The sequence below is a fragment of the Patiria miniata genome, unplaced genomic scaffold, assembly GCF_015706575.1.
Source record: "Patiria miniata isolate m_02_andy unplaced genomic scaffold, ASM1570657v1 HiC_scaffold_18, whole genome shotgun sequence".
Lineage (NCBI taxonomy): Eukaryota > Metazoa > Echinodermata > Asteroidea > Valvatida > Asterinidae > Patiria > Patiria miniata.
In genome coordinates, this window is record NW_024037056.1 from 8,618,138 (window position 1) to 8,641,302 (window position 23,165).

The 23,165-nt window shown below is 40.4% G+C and overlaps 1 protein-coding gene across 1 annotated transcript; it reads right to left on the bottom strand.

Moving 5' to 3' along the window:
• Positions 1-779: 779 nt before the first annotated feature.
• On the bottom strand, positions 780-17,552 carry LOC119724506 (sodium-dependent phosphate transporter 2-like). Its single transcript, XM_038195592.1, has 12 exons — positions 17,499-17,552; positions 12,614-12,808; positions 11,950-12,100; positions 11,413-11,553; positions 10,562-10,647; positions 10,230-10,326; positions 9,619-9,738; positions 9,052-9,141; positions 6,066-6,203; positions 5,360-5,597; positions 4,351-4,536; positions 780-2,978 (listed from the first exon to the last, which is right to left on the bottom strand). Exons 2-12 carry the CDS (start codon positions 12,782-12,784, stop codon positions 2,666-2,668), a joined length of 1,731 nt encoding a protein of 576 aa, XP_038051520.1. The 5' UTR covers positions 12,785-12,808; positions 17,499-17,552; the 3' UTR covers positions 780-2,665.
• Between the last annotated feature and the right edge of the window lie 5,613 nt (positions 17,553-23,165).

Sequence of the window (23,165 nt, forward strand, 5' to 3'; positions counted from 1 at the left end):
AGCTTTAATTTGATGAGGGTCTCAAACACTTTGGAGAGTTGAGAGTATTTTAACTAATTTTTGGAAGTACGCGTAATTATAACTGCGGTACATGGGAGCTAGTCGATTTACAGGTCTGCAATTATATGCCGCAACGAATAGCGCCATCTATTTTCGGATAGTATCCACTCTCGTCCGCTATAAACAGCGTCCCCAATAGTCGGATGGGTCTTAATTATTTGCTGGCAGGTGTCCAGCAAATTCCTGGCTACCTTCAAGCACGTAACGGAGCGTATGTCGGCAAAAATCACACCCCCTCAATGAAATTGATCTAACGACGCCCTCTTGTCTTACAACATTGAATTACAAATATCTGTGCATATTAATAAACCTCATCACAACAGCCACCCGTAAATAGCCACGGTTATAGTTGCACAACGCGTAGAAAAAAAAAATAGAAAAATCACAAATTTATTAAAAACAGTCCCAACTCATTCTTTTATTTATAACTGAAGATGTGTGTTTAAAACAGTGAATACAATTAAAAATATTACAAGATTTACATTATTTATAAATTTTTACAAGATTTGGTTTATCAGTTAAATATAGCCATTTATATAAATTTGCATGAAAGATGTAATGTCTTTGCCATTATTGAGTTTGAACTCGAAAAAAATACAAATTTTTGAACCGCTATGTTTCTATTAATACAAATTTTATTTACTTTGAAACATCGATCCAAAAAACAACGGCCCACGTTTAGTTATGAAATAATTAGTTTTTGCACATGCAAAAACGAGCAAATGACTCTGTTGCCGAGAGATTAAGTTTTGTATAAACACACAAAGAAACCACCAATGAAAATGTCTCATAGTCTTCTGCTTTTGAATCGATATTCTACTCTTAATATACATCTCCCCCCCCCCCCAAAAAAGGTGGAAATCCTGGCTCCCCGCACAGCCTTTGATGCACGTCATTTTACTTTGGGAAAACTAACGGGAAATTGTTTATTTCTTTTTTATTTTGTTTTGATTGAAATAAACCAACGCATTGAAAGTATTGAAAACAGAAGATTGAAGGGAGGTATGGAATGCATATGATCTAAACCAGACCTTGGTTTAAGTGCAAGGCTTCACTGCCGCGCATGCGCAGCGCCCTTCTTTATCAAACACCAGACCTCAAGTTTCAAACCAGCCAAATGTTTGTTAAATGCTGACAAATATTACAACGCAGAAGTCTCGCACGAAACATGGTCTTGAAATAAATAATGTTTTATCGGTTTATGCGGTGAGCTCTACTCTTTGAAGATTCAGTGTGTTTCTTGGACAAACCAAATAAGGTTTTGACTGTAATATCGGCCGTGAACATACAAGCACAAAAGTTCTTGAAATGACTGAAGTTTGGCAAATCATAGCGAGGGTCTAATTCCGAATGGCTTTGAACCCATTTCCCTCATTTACTGGTATGGTACCACAATGTACCAACATATAACATAGTTTAAAAAGCTAAAGAATAATTTTAGGACAATTTACGTCATTATGAATGCAATTCCAGTTGTAAAATTACCCCCTTAAATTATCTTAATAATTTACTTGAGAGTCTAGTTTCGGGGAAAAGTTCCCATTTAAAAGCATTTACAGAACACAGATATGTGTTGCTTTCTACTTCTTTTTCAGCAATGTACGACCTTCAACTTACAAAAGACCCTCCATATTAAGGGCGCTGCTGAATAAGTTTGTAATTAATCTGTACACAAACCTATAGTGTCAAAAACGTTGTCATCCTGCAGCAAACCTATTGGGGCGAGCATTTCATTTAGTATGATACATCGATTATAATGAGTAATCGCTTCTCGTAATTTCTTCTGACGTTCCTGTGTTGACCATAATAGTATGGCCTACATACCAACCATACCCTAAAAAATGTTTCCTATGAAACCCAAATCCCTTTTAACAACTATACAGCTGTACAACGATTGTGTTTTTTAAAGAAGTGCGGACGGATACCTCGCTGAATACCCTCGATATGTCACGAGGTGACGCTTCAAAATCACTTGTCACTATAGGGGTTCATCCAAGTGTAAAACTTCCCATAGACATACAAATACTTAGAATTCTATAACAGGTGTTCAGACTGCACAGAAAAATGATGATCAATATGTCATCTTTCATTTTCTTTTAAAATTTTGGTGGGCTGACCGATGACTTTTCGATCAATTCTCACCAAAAGAAGACTACCCCTAAAACGAGTGATGTTTCCGAAGGTGGAAAAGTAGCCATCTTGGAAAAGGATCCCTCCACAACATGGCTAAGTAGCACCACTTTCGGACCCAAATTGCATCCAAGATGTCCGGGCTAGGGTGCACTGCCACATCACTTTGATTTCCCAATTTCATAGCTCTCAGAACTCTCTTATATATAGAATATTTTGAGGCCTTATAACTTTTATTCATGAGCTCGGTAATAGCCGTACGCATCATAATGCATAGCAGGGAGCGAGGACCGAGGAGTTTTGTGATGTTCTGACCATCTATTGGTCAAAATTACAGAGCAGGCGTATGTTACGTCACGAATCAATCACTAGTCGACTAACTTGCTTTATAATACAGCTTTTGCAACACTTCACCTGCATTTTCCACCTTTTCTACATAATTCTCAGTCAGTAGAATGCATGTAACCACACCTCCTCATGCAATAGTAGTCATAATGACAGTTGTGGTGTTTGGTGGCGGATACTGCAGCTGTTGTATGTCGCATCCCCCTGGCACGGCGTGCTGGATGAGACCCATGAAGGCAGCTGAGAGGAGTACAGTAACCGGCAGGGTTATGATCCACGCACTGAAGATACCCGTGAAGAGCTTCAAATCCATGGCTTTCCTGGCCCGTATGAATCCAACGATGGCCACAGAACCTACCAGGCAATGCGTGGTGCTGACTGGTATGCTAAGATTAGAGGCAACGAGGACAGTGATGGCTGCGCCCAGGTTGATGGAGAACCCGCTGTGGATTGAGGGTGAGTGACAACATGTTCTTTTAGTTCGGAGAAATGCAGCATGATGGCATGCAGACATACAAAAACTGCATAACCTATAGGCAATGTGCTGTGGACGAGTTTTTTTGTGTGTTATTGGTCCTTGGTAAAAGAGGAAAACAATAAGTCAAGATAATTTTGTTACAAAAATTTGTTAAGCCAGTCACACATTCACAGTTGCAGCCACGAATATCCACGGTTTACCAAGAATTAAACAATCGATCACGATGAACCGTCGAGATTCGTGAAAAATCGACTTTCAAGGAATGTACTGTACGATTTCAAGACCGTACGGTTTATTCGCAGTACAACCTTAGTAGAACCCTAGCATATCCGGGCATATCCGTAGGACATTCGTAGCAAATTCGTAGAGATTTCTACCACGAAAGAGCTACGAATCTCAAAGAATATGTACGAATACTCAACTATTTTTCCACGACTGTCAGAAGGTTTCTCTATGAATTGGTTTGTCAAGAATATGGACGGATTGTTGTATTATTAAAGGGAAGATACAACATTTGCAAACATCAACAAACTAAATGATCAAATTATCACGAAATCTCTTACGGGATTGCTAGGGAATGACAGGCAAAAGCATCCTGTAAAATCGTGGTTCCTGGTGTGCTGACATTTTCAAGAAAACTTGTATTTTTCCAACGATAGTCGGCCGACCAGCAGTGGAGAAAACTGGCTTCTTTCAAAAAGTGCTCCTAAGTTTTCACATTTAGTTATTCCGCATTTTCTTTGCAGTTGATTACACACATGTGAAGGGGTACAAGCCTGCCAGACTGATTCTTTGACCCTTCAATTTCCTGAAGTCTAAAAACTGTTTCGTTTCATCTGAAGTGAGGTCAGGGAACAAGACTACAAGAATATGGTTGCTTTTCTTCGATTTTCCAGCATCTCCGAACCCAAAACCTGAAGCAAGTCAGTTTAACAATATTTGCTATAACATACTAATCCTCCAAATCCACTTATTTCTGACAATTGCAGCAAAAGCAAATGTTGTAGGTCTACATTCCCTGACTAATGACGTTAACGCCACGGTTGTCTGCGATTGGGCCACGGATGACCCAGGTCCTCTCCTACGGTTATTCGCAGTACAACCTTAGTAGAACCCTAGCATATCCGGGCATATCCGTAGGACATTCGTAGCGAATTCGTAGAGATTTCTACCACGAATGAGCTACGAATCTCAAAGAATATGTACGAATACTCAAATAGCCACGGATACCCCTACGTATGTTTTGGCAGCAGAAGTTATGGTGGGATTGCGGATTCCTAAACGGGCATGATTCTCAATCGGTCAAGCGAGGCGAGACGAAGAGGCAGAGTACTTACGTAGACGGAGTCATTGGTGTTAAGTCAGTGCCAATGGTCTTGATGACTCTGCGTCCAAGAATGGCAAGACCAACAGCAATGCCTACACCGCCGTACACCAGGATCCAAATAGGTGTCGCTTCTTTCGTGTCGATCCTCCCTTTTGTGTAGATGAGATACAGCCCGATTAGTGGACCAATGGCATTGCTGTAAAAAAGGGTAACTTTTAGCGTAGCATTTAATATGCTGAAAAATGTAATAATATCCAAAGTATTACTAGCTCCCAGTTAGCCCGTATTAAGTTTTACATCATTAGCATTATATCTGCCGTCAGCTTTATAATAAGTCTGCCCACAGATATTTTCGGAGGATTAAAAACCAACAAGAGCTTACGTATTTTGGCCTATCCCATTAAGTATTCCGAAACTAAAGGACTTGTAAGTTAAAATTATGAAACTGGAAAGGGCTGTTTGCCAAGTTGTGGTTCTAAGATGAGATGAGCCATCCCCCCCAAACGCACTGTAGCGTTGGACTGTGCAGATCTCTCCTTATCACTGAGTCTATTTACTACTGCACTGACAGAGCAGTAAACGGATCAGCAAATCTCTTGGTAAAAGATAATTTTAACTTCTGCTTTGAAATCAACGGCATCAAGATATTCGTTAAAGGATAGCTGATAAATTCGGATGCAATCAAGCTGATATTGAAGTGCATAATTTTAACATTCCAATTCAGTGGCATAACAAGAGGCCGGCGATGACCCCCGTGCTCGATGTCTGCGCCCTTTCCTCCATTGCGGCCTCGCTAAGCAAGTGGGAAATACAAAAAGTAGTTTTCGAAAATGAGGCCCCGTCCTAAATCCCCCCACCCGCATATTGGATACCATTTACCCCACTGTTCCAACTTATTTTTGGACACCTTTGATGACAAGTGGCCAAAGCATGAGGTGTTCAAATCACTTATGTAGCACTTTGATAACCACAACAGTTGAAATAAGATATTTTTAATATGTATTATTACACACTCTTACCTGACGTCATTTCCACCGTGTGAGAACGCAGCAAAGCATGCTGACAGACCCTGCAGAGGTCCGCAGATAGTTGTGACTGCCACGGTGTCCTTCACCGCTAACCAGTCCTCGGACTTCTTGTCCACGTGGAATATGCTTTGTTCTTCCTCTTCTTCCTTTGCATCGAGTGTGATCACCTTCAGTGACATGCGTGATAGCCTTGAGTCCTCCCGCGGTCGGTTTGTGACCTCGATGTTCGCTTGGTAAGACAGGAAATAAAATACTTTTGTCCTAAAACTCCTCTCTTATATCGACCATATAAAGCTCATCTTTTTTTTTTTACATCTTTATTATTCAATGCATGTTTATACATGTACTTCATTTCTATTATTGCATTTTGTGGTTGATTTTCCCTTCTTGTAAGACGTGGGTTCGAGTCCCATTCACGTACTTCTGCATTGTTGTATCACATGGAGGCTACTTGAAAGCCCTTATACATGTGGTGATTGTGAGGATACTCTTCAGGTTTGTGACTTTTTGTTCCTTTGGAGATACGATGTTACAAAATTGTACGACATCTTATGACTTCTTATTCTAATTATACACCAAACATCACATCATATGTTTCTAACAATTGGGTTGTTTTGAATGTTCCAACTGTTTCCATTAACTCCTAAGTAGTCCGTCTGTGTAGTATTAAAAGGTGAAGCTGGCTAATATTCCTTACCCAAATCATTGGATGTTGCTGACTGTGCATGGGTCCTATTGCCTGCCTCGATTCCACTACTGTCCACCGAGTCGGCACTGTTCATCTCCTCGTCAGTCGTCATGTACTTGTTGTCGTAAGCGTGTACCTCTGCAGAAACTGAAAGATTTCAAAATAGCTTGACTCGTCATCATTTTGAACCAAAAGAGTAAGTCAAGAAGAATTTGACATAGAAGGCCTGTTGAAAACTTCTCGATACTGTTTCGTCATTTCTGGTGTCGTAATGTGTGCCAAGTTGAAAACATTCGAACGCAATCTATATTAGCTGCTGCAATTTAGTTCGCTGGTTAAATGAGCATGAATGAAAGCTTTTTTCCATCGTTCAGTTGTATTTTTAAGTGTGCTTAAATTGTTTTGTAGTTCATCTTTACATGCTGTGATTTAGTTTGTCTGTTAAAATAAGTATGAATAAATCAATTTAGAGGAAGCTTATCTGCATCCATCATCCATGCCTGGTTGCGTAATTTTTATTCCTAGGAGGGGTAGGGGCAATGTCATGAATCATTCATGTTTATCCATGAGAACGGACAATGACATCAACAGCATTGCTGTTAGTTACTCAATCAGTTACAATACATTAAAGCATTTTAAAGAACAGTTGTCGTCGAGCTACCACACAGTAGCCTAGTGGATAGCGAGATGAGCTTATGGATACAAAGATCCCTGGTTCGAATCCACGTCGTCGCTGCTCATTTTCATCAGCTATTTTTCTTCTCCAAATTTATCACTTAGATAATTTTAAATTAAGGGGAAAATAGAACGAGAACCTAAGTCTTGCAATGATTCAAAGGAAAAACTGAATTATTCATGACATTGCCTCTAACCCTCCTAGGAAAAAAATTACGCTGCCTGGTTCCCCGACGCGGAGTTGAAGGCGGTGTTCACGCGAGGTACCAATTGCAAGACTATAAGCCTATTTTCTTTTTGTAAACGCCGGTTCAATGAAAATAGAATGGAAATCTGGGCCCCACTAATCACGAATCTGTTTATCGTTTACAAAAAACTGCACAGTCTAGTGGTTGCGAAGGGCGAGTTTCTAAAGGTTACGTAACACTATATTTTGAATGAAACTACACGTACACACACATGTTCACGCAGGCGGGTGAAATCTTTGAAAATTAATTCCTCCAGTTGGAAGACCGCATCTTCATGCAACGTTCAGGGTTTATTTCCCTTATAATGATCCAAGTATGTGTTAAAAATCGTTGTGATATGTTCATTTCTTCTCGTTGAAATTTAAACAATAGGCCTGGCTACGTGCATTATTGAAAGTTTATTGCACTGACGTTTGCAATAGCTGTCACTCCTTTCAAGCCTCACAAATATTAATAAGGTTCCTGTATATTATGGTGTGCAGTAAAAAAAAAAATGAAAAAAAGCCTCCTTCACGAGTACTTAATTGATAAATATCACCCTATTTGCCGGCTTCCATTGGTCGATACCGAGACCCACGCCAAAACACGCCGAGTGACGCTAATGAATGTGCTAATCTACAATACGTGGCTTGGCCGAAATCGGTCAACTGTAGCGCCTAAGGCGCTTTGCTGAACAATGCATGTGGCTTGGGTTGGCAGAAATCATCGTCCAAATTTTCCATGAAAATGGTTTAAATTGTAACACTAGCGTTTGCAGCAACAGATTAAGCTGAAATTCGGAATAAACTTAGATGATATAAGTGTTCAAGTACTCGCGAAATAACTGAGAAATTCCCGGAAGGTTAAAAATAAATGTGATGAATTGGAATTGGGGAAGTTTTCGAACGATTTCTTCCAGACTTGAAGGTCACCTATACCAGTAACCAGTACTGACGTTTCGTCATCGATGACGGCGATTTTTTCACTGACATGAAGTTTAGAATTTCTTCTTCCTTTGTAATTTAACTTTTCAATCATACTGTGCATATTTACTGAGAAACACAACGTTCAAAAGGCCATGTTTTTTTGTGGTGCATGAATTTCACTGCTCTGCTATAGCGTCTAAGTACGTAATCGGATTAGCTTTGTCTAACAACGGCAGACCCTTTACCTTAGCAAGCACATGACTGTGTAAGCATGCACACCGGTGTCACGGTCTCACTTCTCCGGCGTGCTAGCTTCTCCACAGAGGGAAATTTCGCCTCAACACGCATGCGCAAATTGCGCAGTAGTGTACATTTCGCCAACTTTATTGTGTGCTGAGTTCTTTGGGGTTGTACTGGTACACGTGAGATCTTAGGATATTTGTATGAACAAAATGTATACTTTACAAGTTACCAGTCGAATCCAGAATTTTGGTTCGCGCAACTCCCAATACATGTAAAAACGTGAAGGATCATCACATTTATTTTTAACCATGGTTGCAAAAATTAAGACAACCACGAACGAGCAAGGAACACAGACCTTGCACAGACCAAGGAGTTCGTTCTTAAATATTCCTCCACGAATACACACACACACGACGCTGGGAACACAAATCAGAGTAATTGCAAGACCATGGAAAGACCCAGGGAATGACCATACTCCTCTCTATAAGCTTGACCAACAGGAAGTGTTACATAACACATTCTTGGGTGTCCCTAAATGTGTTATGGACTTGGTAGACTCCATAACAGCCCGATGAAAAGTAAGCACAGCGGACACATGAGCATGTATCGTGCTTATGTAACGTACACTGTAACGTGCTCAATTATCCGCCGCATTCACCCGGAGAATCCAGCACGCCGGAGAAGTGAGACCGTCACACCGGTTAGCGAGGAATTGTGGCTTCTGCGCATGCGTGCATCTCGATTCTGTGCTTCATAATAGCACAGCCTTATTTCTGCTAGCTAGCTCGCGGTTAGCAGAAAATGGTGATCATAAGCGCTGAATTCTGCGGTAAGCATAGCCATGAAACTGGGTCTCTTATTCTTCAAAATCTTTGTGGTGACATTTTGTTGTGGATGGCAGTCATTATGCACACTTAAGCCTACCTGTTTTCATTTCGATATCTCCTTGTTTGGCATGGATTGTCTGTTCCTTCTCAAGTTCGGCTTGTTCTTGCTGGTAGCGTGCTTCAGCAGCTATATATAGACGCCAAAAAAAAAAATTGATATTTTTTGTTATGATCGTGTGAGATAATTCATCCGCACAGCAAAAATGAACCAAAATCAGCATATACATAATCACTGTATTTCCAAGTAGAACTTGCTAGAAGAAGAACTTAAAACTCTCCATTAAATTCGCGGACTTTGGAGTTATAAAGTTACATCGTAACATTATAGCAATGGACTTTATCTCAGTTGATAAGTGGTCACAGAGGCAGCACAGTAGTGTTTTATTATATAAATAACAGCTTCCAAATCCATCATAATGGCTTCAAATCGTTTTTCTGACGCGTATATGAGAACTGCAATTTTCGAAAACGGGTCTGCTGTTTTCTGTTTATATTAATACTGGCGTTTCGGAGGAGTCACAGTTGCCTTCGGGGTACGTTCTTGAATTTCAAACACTCTTGGGAGGATAAGCTAGTTAGATTTGTTTACTCTGACTAAACCTACCTTTGGCCTTTCTTCTCGTATAAGGCACCAAAAACAGAAATGCTGCTGCAGCGACAAAAAGTCCCAAGCCGAGTGATGCCAGAACGTTCAGCCATACGCCGATTGATGTGGCATTCTCAACTGCAGGCAAAGTATAAGGCACCTCATTTTCAGGGGAAAGGGCACTGAATGGTCTTTAAACAATAGGAATCTCAATTTTGCCTCCCCCACAGTTGGGGGCTGCCCTCATGCCCCGCCCCCTTTTTTACGTTACTGTGTACCTGATATGACAATTTCCATGTAACATTGAATCGCTACATGTATTTTATTCTAAACTTAATTTCGATGCTGGCAGGTCTGACTATCATTAAACCTTGTCGAAATGACCTTGACTGTTAATAACTATTTTCCATGACCAGAATATGGTGGGGGTCCGAATTTGAAGGCTAACAAAACTTGCCATTTGGTGCCTTTTATGCAATGTACCAAACAGCTCAATAAGTCCTAAATAGTGCCATCATGCGTTTGACATGTTATTATGAAGCGACTTCATGGTATAAGCTATAACATAATGATTGCGCCACTTGTTTTCTTTTTGTTAATAATTTATCTTCTATGTGTCTTCGGCCTACCTTCTTTAATCGCCAACAATATGGAGAGGCAGTTGATGAAAAATACCAGAAAATACCAGAAGGGTACAGCGATTAGACCCGACTTGAGTTGGTCGTCCTGTCAAAGAAATATTTAACGGTTTGCTAAAATTGTTCTGCGAAAGGTAAGGATGGTCCTATATATACAATGTAAACTTTGTTCAGTTCATTAATCAAGTTGGTGCAATATTTCACATAAATATTTACTGTTACTCGTGTAATATGCGGCCATGTTGAAAACACGGTTGTATTTTCTAATATATATTTATCGAAGATTTGAAAAGAGGAATTCGCGAACAAAGGAGCATACTTACTCTGTCCAGCATTGTATACTTCAACACGAAGTAAATTGCAGAGGATACAATGCCGGATAAGAACGGAGATGCAACCCACGATATTGCTGAAAATTAAAATCAAGTGATAGGATGAAAACCTGTTACATTTCTCATGAAGGATTTCTTAAAAGTTTCTTTTTAAAAACAACAACAACAACAACCTATTCTCGTTGAGAAACTAAAGCCATTGCTGTTGATTTTACGAGATTGTCGGTTTTCTGGAAACTCAAATGAGTTCTTATCAATCAATCAATCAATATATTTATTGTCCACGTTAAAAAACATAGAAATTTGACATCCACTGGCCAAATACAAGTACACACAGTCAATATAAAAACTATATAAATTACAAAATTAGACAAGTTTGAGATACAAAGCAACAAAAGACCCGCACACTAAAAAAATGCATCAGCCAAAACGACGCCAACCGGTCACATGGGACAACATCATAGACAACATCAGGCTGGAAGGATACAGAGAGAAAAGAACACCCAGCCTTCCTACCCCCGTAGCCCCCCCGTGACCAATGTTATGTTACTTTCAGCAACAGGTTATCAGCACAATGGCACTTACAAGTCCAAAAGATTAATTAATTCAAAAAGAAATGTGGTTGTTTTTCAATGTTAAGTGATTGGCTATCACATTGACGTTTTGGAAGAGATGGTTAACATATACCTGCACTTTAAATTATTATCAATTTTCGAGGGCTGGTGATGGAAAGTATCTCAACGGATTTCACAACAGTGTACTTCTTCCCTGGCGCTATTAGATACACGATCCAGCTTAACATTACAGGTTTAAAGACGTTCAAGCGAACCAAACAAACTGACCTATTTTGCCAATGACGAACCAGTCGACGCCGGTGTCAAGAAACACCACAAGATGGAATCCCAAAGATGCACCCACAATGCTGTGCGAAGCTGATACCGGAAATGACATCATTGTCGCGACGAGGAGCCACACACACGCAGCTGCAAATAAAAAGGAATAACAGATTGATGAGTTTTTTTTAAGGAAGGTAACTATGGTAATGAAGTTATTGTCATTAATGTCATCATCCTTTTCATAAACAGTCAGTTCGGGTCATGCAATCGATATCTGGGTAATCGATTCATCGGAACCGGATAACCGATACCAAGATCGATTATTCAGGTACCGGTGCCATCACACCTTTTCCACTTACGATCACCACACAATTGACAAATTTCAAAGTAGCATCGACACTGAAGAGCTCCCTTTTTGGCAAAGATTGAAAAAAAAAACCCCAAAGCTCTTACGTGTAAATGTCATTCACTGCGTGGGCAGCACTGTGAGCCTTGCAATGACTGACATTTGAAATTCGAAATCACCGCTTTTGAATCACTTACATGCGAGTGCTGATAGCTGTCCTACCATCAATAACTCCTCACGTCCATCATAGACGGTGGCATCAAATAATCCTCCTCGTATCGTTCCGGATACATTGCCACCAAGCGCGATGGAGCCTGCCGTTTCGAAGATCGACGCTAAAATAATGGCCTGTGAACGAGATCAACGGAATTGAGTTTGATAATCGAAGAAAGCGTATTTTTCAAACAAATTTTTAGTTCCGTGTAAATAGAACAATGGACATTCAGATAGGTGGTCCCATGGTTTTTTTTTTGGGGGGGGGGGGGGGCGGGGGGGGGGGGGGGCTGGTACCATATTTCAATAGGGGGCGCTGTTCAAATTCGACGATTATTAACACTAGATTACAGAATGGTGTATTTTGAACAGGCGGACATTATATCAGTAAAATTTTTTGGGGGTGTCACGGGATGGGGGGGGGTTCGACTTCTTTTTTAGGAATTTGAATGATTTTGAATTTTTTTTTGGACATAGCTGGGGGGGGGGGCGGGGTTTGACTCCCAACCCCCCCCCCTCTGGATCCGCGCCTGCTAACATTAAGTTACTTGCTTTTTCACAGGTTGCCTGGTAACGTTTTGGTTTGCTTCCTGATGATAACAAGACGAGTGATGCCACAAACATTGCACATGTTATATTTTGTCCTACCTGCAGCAAAGTGAAGACTTTGGCTCCAACGGCAGTTCCGAATGAGTTAGCAGCATCGTTGGCACCCAGACCGAAGGCGAGAACGAAGGCGACGAGGAAGCCGACGATAACAATCCACAGTATAGACTCATCGTAAGGAGCTAGATATCGTGTGGCGTAGGGTAGATCCATCACAGCAGACTCTGGGTAGGATATCTGCCAAGATACAATGGAAAGTGGATGGTTTGATAATCGAGTTGCTTGCAAGGCACGATGTATGACTGTCTCTTGTAAATGTGGCACGTTTTGAAACGTTTGATATGCACGGGTCTAGATTCAGAGAGGAAAGTTGGATTTGTCTAGGCCTATGGTTCAAAGGTACCACTCCTTCCGGCCATGTGTTCAAAGTGATGTAAGGTGAAAGGCGGGAAAAAAAGATAAAAAAACATAAACATAATGTTTGAACTAAAAATTAGATAAAGGGTAAAACACTTGACAAACCGGCATTTAGCCTGCCTTTTTTTTCAAAGGCAGAAAGAGTCAATTTCTTATAAGTTATCATCATCGGTAGTAGTATCACGAACCTAAGCAAAGTTCAAGTGCAGATAGAGCGAATGGTCACAAATATTGACATTATTTTGGTGCGTTCAGCTATTCTGTCCATAGTGTATGTTTATTGGGCGGGAACGACAAACCTGCAGTCAACAGATATGAGTTCAGCCATAGTACAAAGTTGAACTATAATCAGCGACATCAAGAAGTAACACCCAAGTGGACTTGAATGCTCGCTTTATACGCGCGCGTATTTTACAGAACCGAGCGATTTTCGTTTTCACGAAGTATAACACTTATGTACACTGTGCGCTTAATTGGTCATTTTCGTTTTCACGAAGTAACACTTATCTTTATTTCACCAGTTTGAAGGCTTTTTATTAAAAAGTTCTGTAATCCTACAAGAATACGGATTAATAACATTCCTGTCAAACGTTTTAAAACATTTTAATCCAAATAGTATTTCCGTAACAGTGTAAAAAAAAAACACACGAAAATCGTTCGCACCAGTGCCCGATGTGCGCACGCACACTTGAGTGTTACTTCGTGAAACCAAAATTGGTCATAAAGCGGTTTTCACGAAGTAACACTGAACTGGACGTGGGTGTTAGGCCTACTTCGTGGTGTCGGTGACGAATATGTTGATAGACATTTCATCTGCCTATTATCTTCATCTTGAAGAAAAACTACATTATCATTAAATATTGTTGATATTAGCACAGGTCAACTCATGTTGTTTGTCAAGGGGGAGGGGTGTTCATGCGACGGGACGCAATGGTAATGTTTAACCAATGAATGCACATTTCATCGGAATGCAACCTTAAGAAAATATCAGGGCGTGACACGGGTCTGCTATGGGGCTATTTCTTGATTTGATAAAGAGTTTAATTTTTTCTCGGCCAACAGGTTTCACTTATAATATGGCTTACTCCGCTCTCGAAAATGCCCTTACGAATGACTTCATACGAAACACAGAAAGCGTCACCGTTTCACAGACGAGACCCAGACGACTACAACGGGTGTAGGGCAATATTCCACCAGAAGACATCGTCATCAATCCAGATGAATAGCGACACCCCAGATGATCGGCAGAGTTCAACCATGCACAACTAGGGCCTAGCAGTTGACGTAACGAATGACTTTTCGCGGGCCGACATATAAGTTGCGTTCCCCGTGTTGTTTTCGAGTTTCCTCCGGCAATACCAAACTTATTTACATTTGAATGACACATAGGCCGAAAAAAATCGGCCCATGTTTAGTTATTAAATTATTGCTATATATTTATTAGCTGCCGGACATTAATTCCGTTCTCGTGAGGTAGGCAGGTTCCCGCCTCACAACAGTATCGATGAGGTATGATGTAAGGACCGGGAGCCAATCTGCTGGCAAAGCGAATCGGTTTGTGTCTTTAACTAAAGCCCACCTATTTTTTGTTAGAGAGTTTTAGGTCCCAAAATGTGGAAAAAAAGGTTTTGTGGTCGGAATTAAACATAAGTTGAAAATGTATTAAGAGATACAAACAATATCAAATTGTGGTGAAAAGCACGGGGAACGTGACACCTTTTACAAAATAAAGTCCAGTGCGAATGCGGATTAAGACGATCCGTAAGGAAACGTACTGTCTGAGCAATAAATTTGTTTTTACTCCATAAGTAGATCTCTCTTGGGAAAAGCGAGTCTTAAGCCCGCTGTAAACGTCGAACTTCTGCCGTGTCGAATTCAAATGATGGCCCAAAATTGACATTATTTGAATTCGACACCGCAAATTTTCGACGTTTAGAGCAACTGCCGCACTTCTGCCCTAAGTTCGGCATGGCTTGCCGCTCAAAACAGCAGAAGAGCGGCAGTGCTCTTTTAAGCGTCGAATTTCTGCCGTGTCGAACACAATTTGCACGCGGTCCCGTTTTAAAACGCACATGCGCATAGCCCGCCCGCTGGGTCAGCTGTTTACTGTTCAGCATTAAAACAAAACGGCGGCGCCCGTGAAAATTTCGTGGAGTGACGAGGATCTTCTGTCTGAGTTCATTTATCTTGAATGACCGAATTACGTTCGGCAGGAAACCGGCGTTTTAGATCAACTGCCGCACTTCTGCCGCTTTTTTGCCGAATGTAATGAATTGAATTCGACACGGCAGAAGTTCGACGTTTAGAGCGGCCCTTTTATAGAAGTTTCTTCTGACAGATACAGTCAGTGTAGCACAACTGTAGCCTAATCTTTGACATTTCCCTTATGTGCAGGAGGAGATAGGAGATAGTGATGGTAATAAAGAAACGAAAAGTAAAAATACAGAGGATAAAGGTGAGGAATAACTTTGTGCTTTGAGTTACGATCGCAACAAGAAAATCCGTTTTGATCGTCCATCACTGGGTCCGCAAAAATTGATGTTGGGCAGTCCAGTGCACACTGTCTGAGTTGCATTATGTCGGCACGACAGGGCGGCGGAACGTTTTTCATACTGGGGGCAACACCACGAAGGGGCACTTTCTCAAAAAAGGGGCCCCTTCCGTCGGTGTGAAAGTGGAGGGATTATGGTTCCGTTCATTTCGCTACTAACCTATATGGCGAGGAACAAAATTATGAAAACGTTGTCCATCTTGCTCTTAGCGTTTCTTTTACCGAGTTATTATAGAGAGACCATATTTTGTTTGCGAGAGGGGCACTGTTGCTTTTGATGGCCAGTTCAGTGACCATTTCATTCGCGTAGAGAGCACTATTATTTTGTAGTGGCCAGTTTTCCATCTTGAGAGGGGGCACAATTTTAATGTTGGGAGCGGGGCACTAATTGTGCTTTCGAGGGGCAGTTTTACATCTCGAGAAGTTATCGCGAGAGGAGCACTATTGTTTTTGATGGCCCATTTTCCATCTCGAGGGGGCACAATTTATTATTGCCAGAGGGGTATTTGTGCTTTCGAGGGGTACTTTTTCACCTCGAGAAGGAGCACAATCTTGTTAATGCGAGAGGGGTACTTGTGTTTTGAGGGCAGCTTCGCCTTACAAGAGAGGTGATTTATTTGTAGCGCGATCATATGCTTTCATACGTGTGCGTTTGAGGGACAGTTTGTTTTCATCTCAAAGGGCACATCTATAACCGCGAGAGGGCACCTTTGTTGGCATGGGGAAATCGGGGTGGGGTGGGGGGTAAGTGCCCCCCCTACCCCGGTCATAGTTAGAAATAGAAAATAGAAATATCTCTGGTTTCAGTGACATGAAACGATTGATAATATTTCCATTCCCCTGGACGGAATGCTAGTCATAGGTTACTCCCCAATGCCGGTACCCATTTATACTCCTGGGTGGAGAGAGGCAAGTGGGGATGAAGTGGCTTGCCCAAGAACACAACATTATGGCCAGCAGCTGGATTCGAACCTATAACCCTCTGATCATGAGTCACGAACCCTAACTGCTAGGCCACACTTCTCCTATGAAATTAACCGAAATGAAAATAACCGATTGCGTGTATATTCTTTATGGTCTGTGGCTGTCAGGATGTCGGTAACATATTTGTTCCAAACTTGACTGATATTTATGTCTTATCCCACCTTGGTCGTGGCTACCAGACGACCTTGACGGTGAATTGCCGACCGCCAGCGGTCTGCCATTGGCCGCCAATTACGCAGTCCATGGTCGGTCCTTACATTTCGGTCTTCTTTATGTCAACCTTTGCTGACAGTTATCAACATGACTCCTGCAGTGTTTGTCGAATGGGTGAAGTGAGCATACAGCTAAGTCACGCATTATTGCAATAACTCAGCCTGCATGGACTGCCTTGCCTATTTCAAAGGCAATATAACTCGAGACTCGTGACGTTGGTCATTGAATATGATTCGGAGTCTGACTTGAAACCTACAAAAAAAGGCCTCCTATACCATTTGTAACACGGTAAGTCAAAAAAGTTGAACGCATCCGTGTTCGGTTTAGCGTGAGAAAGTCGCCGAATTGACAATCGATCGTCAATATGCAGTCGTCAACACTTTCGTTATCGTAATTCAGCTGGTGCGTCCTTTTAGTTCACCCATGTCTACACGAGAGCGTATTAAACAATTAGTTTAAACCTTAACTGTACCAATAGTAAAGTCGTGGTGTAAACTGAAAGGGGCACTCTTAAGTGTAAAGGAATGCAGGTTGCTTTGACTTCGACAAGAAGGAAGGTTATGTGAATATGTTAACTTAAACGCCGGCCTAATGGGCCACATTGGCTCTGAACAGACGTTACTTTGCTGTAATTGCGAAACCCTCAATCATTCTACACAAAAACTAATTACTTCCAAGCGCAAATATGTTTCCATACAACAATTTATTAATATATCCCCACACTTTTCTGTAAATTGAGGAATGCACACACGGATGTCTTACCTTGCAATGAAGCTATGCGACAGCTGATGTATATCCGTGTGCGGAGTAGCTTGGGCTCCATGTAACTGAGGAGCACTTATGATATCGCGTGTATTTCAACGTTGAGTTCACTTGTAAGTTCACCGTCCACACGCCATGTGCGTGGCGCATCTGTACTTTGCACTACCGTTTCAAGTTCAAGCATTGCACAGCATGGTTAGTTAACGTTAATGGATAGGTTACAAATTAACCTCAACCCTTGTGATAAATTACGCAGCTCTGACGAATAGGCCTACAGACAAAAGGTATATATTTGGGAACGTTATATATACAGACAACGTACATGTATCCTGGTATTACTTAGGAAGCTTAATAGACTGCGATTTAAAGTTGTTCTCCAAGTACTTTTATCGAGTTTCACCTCGAAAATAGATTTTGTTTCTATTTGCTATTTTCTTGTGAAACAAAAGTTACTCCAGTTCGAGACATGGTGTCATTTACACGTTATGAATTATTTGCGGCCGGCCGTAGTTCAGGCATATTTTTTTGCATTATGGAAGAAAAAAAACCCACAATAAAAGCAGACATTTTCAAAGGGTCGAAAATGTCTAAAATACAAAAACTGTTTTTTTCCATTTAAATATAGCATTCAAATAAAATATTAGTTCGAAAAAAAAATTCGAACACGGTGAAAAATTTGGGTATAGAACTTTAAGCGGAGGTGTTCTAACGTTCTAACGGGCAAAGCAAATTTTTCCCCAAAATTCCTTAACTTTTTCATTATATTCTCAATTTATCATTTTTCCGAGCTTGAGCAGGGATGCATTTGTCCAACCTCCACCCCATCAAATTTAACAGCAATACGGCTTTGCACCTCTTTCTCCTTTTTCCTTCTTTTTTTCTTGTTGTTTCTTGTTTGGAAGTGTTTTGTTTTGGAGGGGGGAGGGGTTATATCTCCTGTTTTATTGAGGAGGCTTGTGATTATACAACAAAAATGTTTTTTTTTTATAACTATAACTATAACTTACAACATTTATAATGCGCTTTCCACCATGTTTCAAAGCGCACAGTTGTTTCTTGTACAAATATCAATTTACTAATCAAAGGCTTGTGAAAAAAGAAAGCTCTTAAGTACTATCTTAAACGAGTCTAATGAATCAGTTTCACGGATGTGGATGGGAAGAGAGTTCCAGAGTAGAGATTTTTTTTAAGGAGGTGCCAGTAACCAAACCTAGTGATAGGCATCTTGTGTATTTGCCTTTTGAATCCAAGTGCATTTGTATTCATAGTCATGAACAATAACATCTAGCCATCATTACTTGTACCCAGTATTGATAATATGACAGATAAACCAAAAGAGAGTGTGTCAATCACAAATCATCATACGTACCCTGGCGTAAAGTGCTGCTAGCATTGCGTTGCCACGGGGTAGGCACGTACGTTCTGGAGTCAAGTACGTTAATTGAAATTCTGAAATCGCAAAGTGGCTCGAGGAGAGAATTAAACACGAATTTGTCCTTTACAGAAGTTGACTGACACTCAACTTATGATGGTTCAGTAGTACCATAAAGGCCACTATAGTGATAATGCCTTTAAGCTATGACTGTGCATGACCCCATTGTCAAGTGCATAAAGAGATATCAATGAGTTCACGTGGCGTACCTGTGGTGCGCACATGTCCAGATAAGCTCTGTACCAGGCGTGGTTTAATGAAATGTGCATAGGGCACAGGTCTGGAGTTCAACTAGACTGAAATACTTTTGTTTTTAACAGAGCGTGTATAAAGTTGACTTTATAGAGTGTGTGTATTGTCCTACTTGTTTACATGTATTTGTGTCCTGACTGGGCCCAACCAATCAAGGGCAATAAATGGGTACTTTGAAAGAAAAGAAAGCATACCAATTGAAAACATATTGAAAATATTGCGAAGTGATGACTATTATGAAATTAAAAAATGTTGACCTCAACTTCCGTTCCATCGATCATGCAGATAAGAATTGAGTCAATTCCAACACGGGAGTCTGTGACTAGACTAGTCAGTGTTTGGTACCAAGACGTTCACAAAAACAGTGAACGTGGACTCGGAAGATGGTCTATTTAAAAAACTTCAACTCCAATTTTCAGCGACAAATTTGCTTATTCTGTAATCGTCCATATATCGTTTGTGAGCCGTAAAAAAAGCAAAAATAAGAAACTTTCTAAAACAACTACAAAAAAGTTGACAGCTGTGTTTGGAGAATTAGAGGAACCTTGAACGAGTCTTTGCCGACTGAAGACTGAAGTAGGGCCTATTCGTCGTCATATCTTACTGTGAGAGATATTATTTATACCCTTAAATTTTGAGTTTATGACGGCGGCTTTTATAGGATTGATGTGGAAGGCATGCAAGGTTCAAGTTACTTTAAAAAACAGGCAATTTGTGGAGCGGCGGGGGGGGGGGGGGGGGGGGGGGCAACGCGTCGGCCCCAGGCCCCCACCTCTTGGCTGCGCTACTGTCTGACCCCTTTACAAGTCATAATGGGCCCAGAAACAGGTCAGCGTTGACGACCTTCAAGTCCAGCATTCAACAAGTGGGGCTCGTCCATGCTGCTTGAGCCAAAAGATGGCAGTATTAAGGAATCAAGCCTACACAAAACCACTCGTTTTCATTGGATATACCAATTTAATTTTCGTGTTTTTTTTCTTCAAGCGGAGTTCCCTCAGTTACTATTTTGTGTACATCATTGCCCTCCCCCAACTCCGCTTTCACGCATCTTAGTAGAAAAATCTTTACTTTGTTCGAGAAAGCAAATCCAGGAAAGTCGAGTTGATTTGGCTTTAAAGGCCATAACTAAATACTATTTTAGTGAAGATATCCCTTGCCCCCTGTAAAAAAAAATAGTTGAACTTGGTGTTGGCTTTGACCTTTACGAATTTTATTTAATGTCATCGGTGCATCTTCAAGTTATGCATAAGATATCTTTATAATTTTTTTAAACGTTAGGGCAATTATCAAATGACCTATTTTTGAAATGTTGCATGCCCAGGTTACAAGAAACATATCAATATCTGCGCACTTGTTTATAATTCATCGGGACATGTAGCTTACACGAGTCTAACAATTACGGTATAGTTATTGTTAACCTCTTAGCCGGACAATAAAACTTATAACTTACTTACTTATCTCCCAGGACCGGCTTGGGACATTTCGATAAAGGCCACCTGTAAAGTTGGAGCTAAAGTAATACAATTTTTGTCTCCGAAGTGTGTTGTTGACGTTTATTTATGCCAAGAACTTATTTATGGATTTTATTCTACATTCACCCAAAACAACGAACTCGATTGTTTGTGAATAATTTAATTGCTGGTTCATTTACGCACGGATCCTACACACAACGATGAACGACCTTTTCAAACTCTTGTCTAGATAAACGTCCGGTAGGCCTACAGCTGGGAATACCATCATAGGCCTACTTGTGCAACAAAAAAGATCCAGACAGCTTGAAACACTGCGCGCGGTTGCCATCAAATTTGCAGGGCTCTGCGCTCGATCTGGTGTCGAATTTCTGTCAAGCGAGTTAATTATATTTTTGAATATTCAATATCCTACAGTTCTGGCCTTTATTTTTGAATTCTAATAAGTGATAACTACATAACCATGTTTACGTCGAGCACCATATCTTTAGCGTTAAAATGAACTATGAAATGACGAATTGTTTTTTTTTCCCGGTTCGGGACCACATCTTCCGAAAACTTTTGATGAAAGCCTAATTAACAAGCTCGATCAGAAACAGCTCGGAGGCAGCGGGCCAACGAATTCGTGTTTGTGCATGAGTCACGTGATTGTGCCACGTAATGTATGGAAGGAGTAGTGTTTTGAGTAAAAAAAAAACACCAGGTGTTTGACCCCCATGATGACCTTTGGCCCCAGTTTGGTCATGTGACAGGTTGGGGGGGGGGGCTACTGGTACTTTTGATCAAGTGTGGTTGAAATGGTTTAGAAGCAATACACAATGGAGCAATGTAGGAGCCCTACACACAATGTCAACGTTTGTTGCTAACTACATGTAACCAACGGACTAACGGAGAGGCATGATGATTTGTTGAGACGTGAGATTTGGGTGAACGGTGTTCTCAGTGTATATGAATCTATTCAAAATACATGAAAAATTAAAACATAAACAGAAAATATGAATAACCATTACAAAATTCAACAAATCAAACAAACACTTGTTTTCGTTCACACACAAAATCTATAAAAAAAAAAACATTTCACTGCCTGGGAAAAAAGCGGCAGTTGTATCAGTAAAGACAAATGTTACAGGAAAAAATGTAAAAAGCTCATCGAAAAAATTGTCACATTTGACGTTTTTTTCCACGGGTAAATACTTCATCTATAACGACAAAATTGGACATTACCAACTGTAAGTTATATCCTGTAGTATTTTGTTTGTTTAACAACTTTGTCACAAGTATAGGCTTTCCCAAGGAGTGGTTTTGCTTAAAGTTTTTATGAATATTTCCGTTTCAGATGTCATGCCAAAAAATAAAGTACATGTATAATATACTCGTGAGATCTGACGGGTTGCAACGAGATTTAATGTAGTGCGTCAGGTGTTGGCGATTAACATGCACGCATTAATTAAGACAAGGTATGCTCCGTTCATTGCATTTTGTACTAGAGCTCAGAACAGTCGTTCATCCTGGCCTTATTTGTAGGATGCGTGACATACGTATGGATGTATATGTAACGGTTTTCCAGGCCAATTTCCTGAAATGTTCATTCACTTCTAAAAATCAGTTTTTTATTTTCGTCTGAATTATAATGCACGTTTGTAATCCCATTTGAATTTAACGAAAGTTCAATCGTTTTTATTGTCCGTGCATTCGGTTTTGAGAAACAGACGGCCAATTCGTTACCTACACGTGCATTCATTTACGCAAGCACACCTTTTCGTGCAGAGTTCGGACATACAATTTCGTGAATGTGCAATCAAAAGTACATTTTGTCTCATTCAAATTAGCAGACTGCATCACAGAACATTTAACTAAAAGTGAGATAGAATGGCCAATGTTTGAAATCGCCCTCTAAAGCGAAAAAGAAGTCTTGTAAACGAATCTGAATGAGCATAAACGAAATGTGCTGCTCAATCACATAATGATTGATTTGAAATGGAATCGAATGCTCTTGTAGCGAAATTGAAACGCGTGTTTAGAGCGATTCTCAAATTCAGACGAAAATGAATGACCGATTTTCTGAAGTGAATGAACATTTTAGGAAATTGGCCGGGAAAACCTATATTAATTGAATAGAGAGACTGGATTTTCAATGACGAGGACATTACACGTAATGTATGTGGGTGACGTACCAAAGGTTTTCTGCCTTTGATTTTCCATTTGCAAGCTTATCCTCCAGAAATAAATGTTACATATTGATATTTGTTTCAAATGAAAAACCTACAGTATCCCCTTTTTTCTTTGTGATTACGAAAGTTCTACTTTGTATGGAGTGTGTGCTCAGCCAAAAAACAAGTATTTCTTTGGGGGAAAAATGTAAATTCTACAGTTTACCTTCAAGAAATCCCCAAATTTGTATGGTCTTTTCGAATCACGATCCGCTGAAATATTGCGGAATTGTTTTGCCGAATTAAACAATGAAACCTTTTAAACCCACATTTAAAGAATTACGCAAAGTGATATCAAATATCG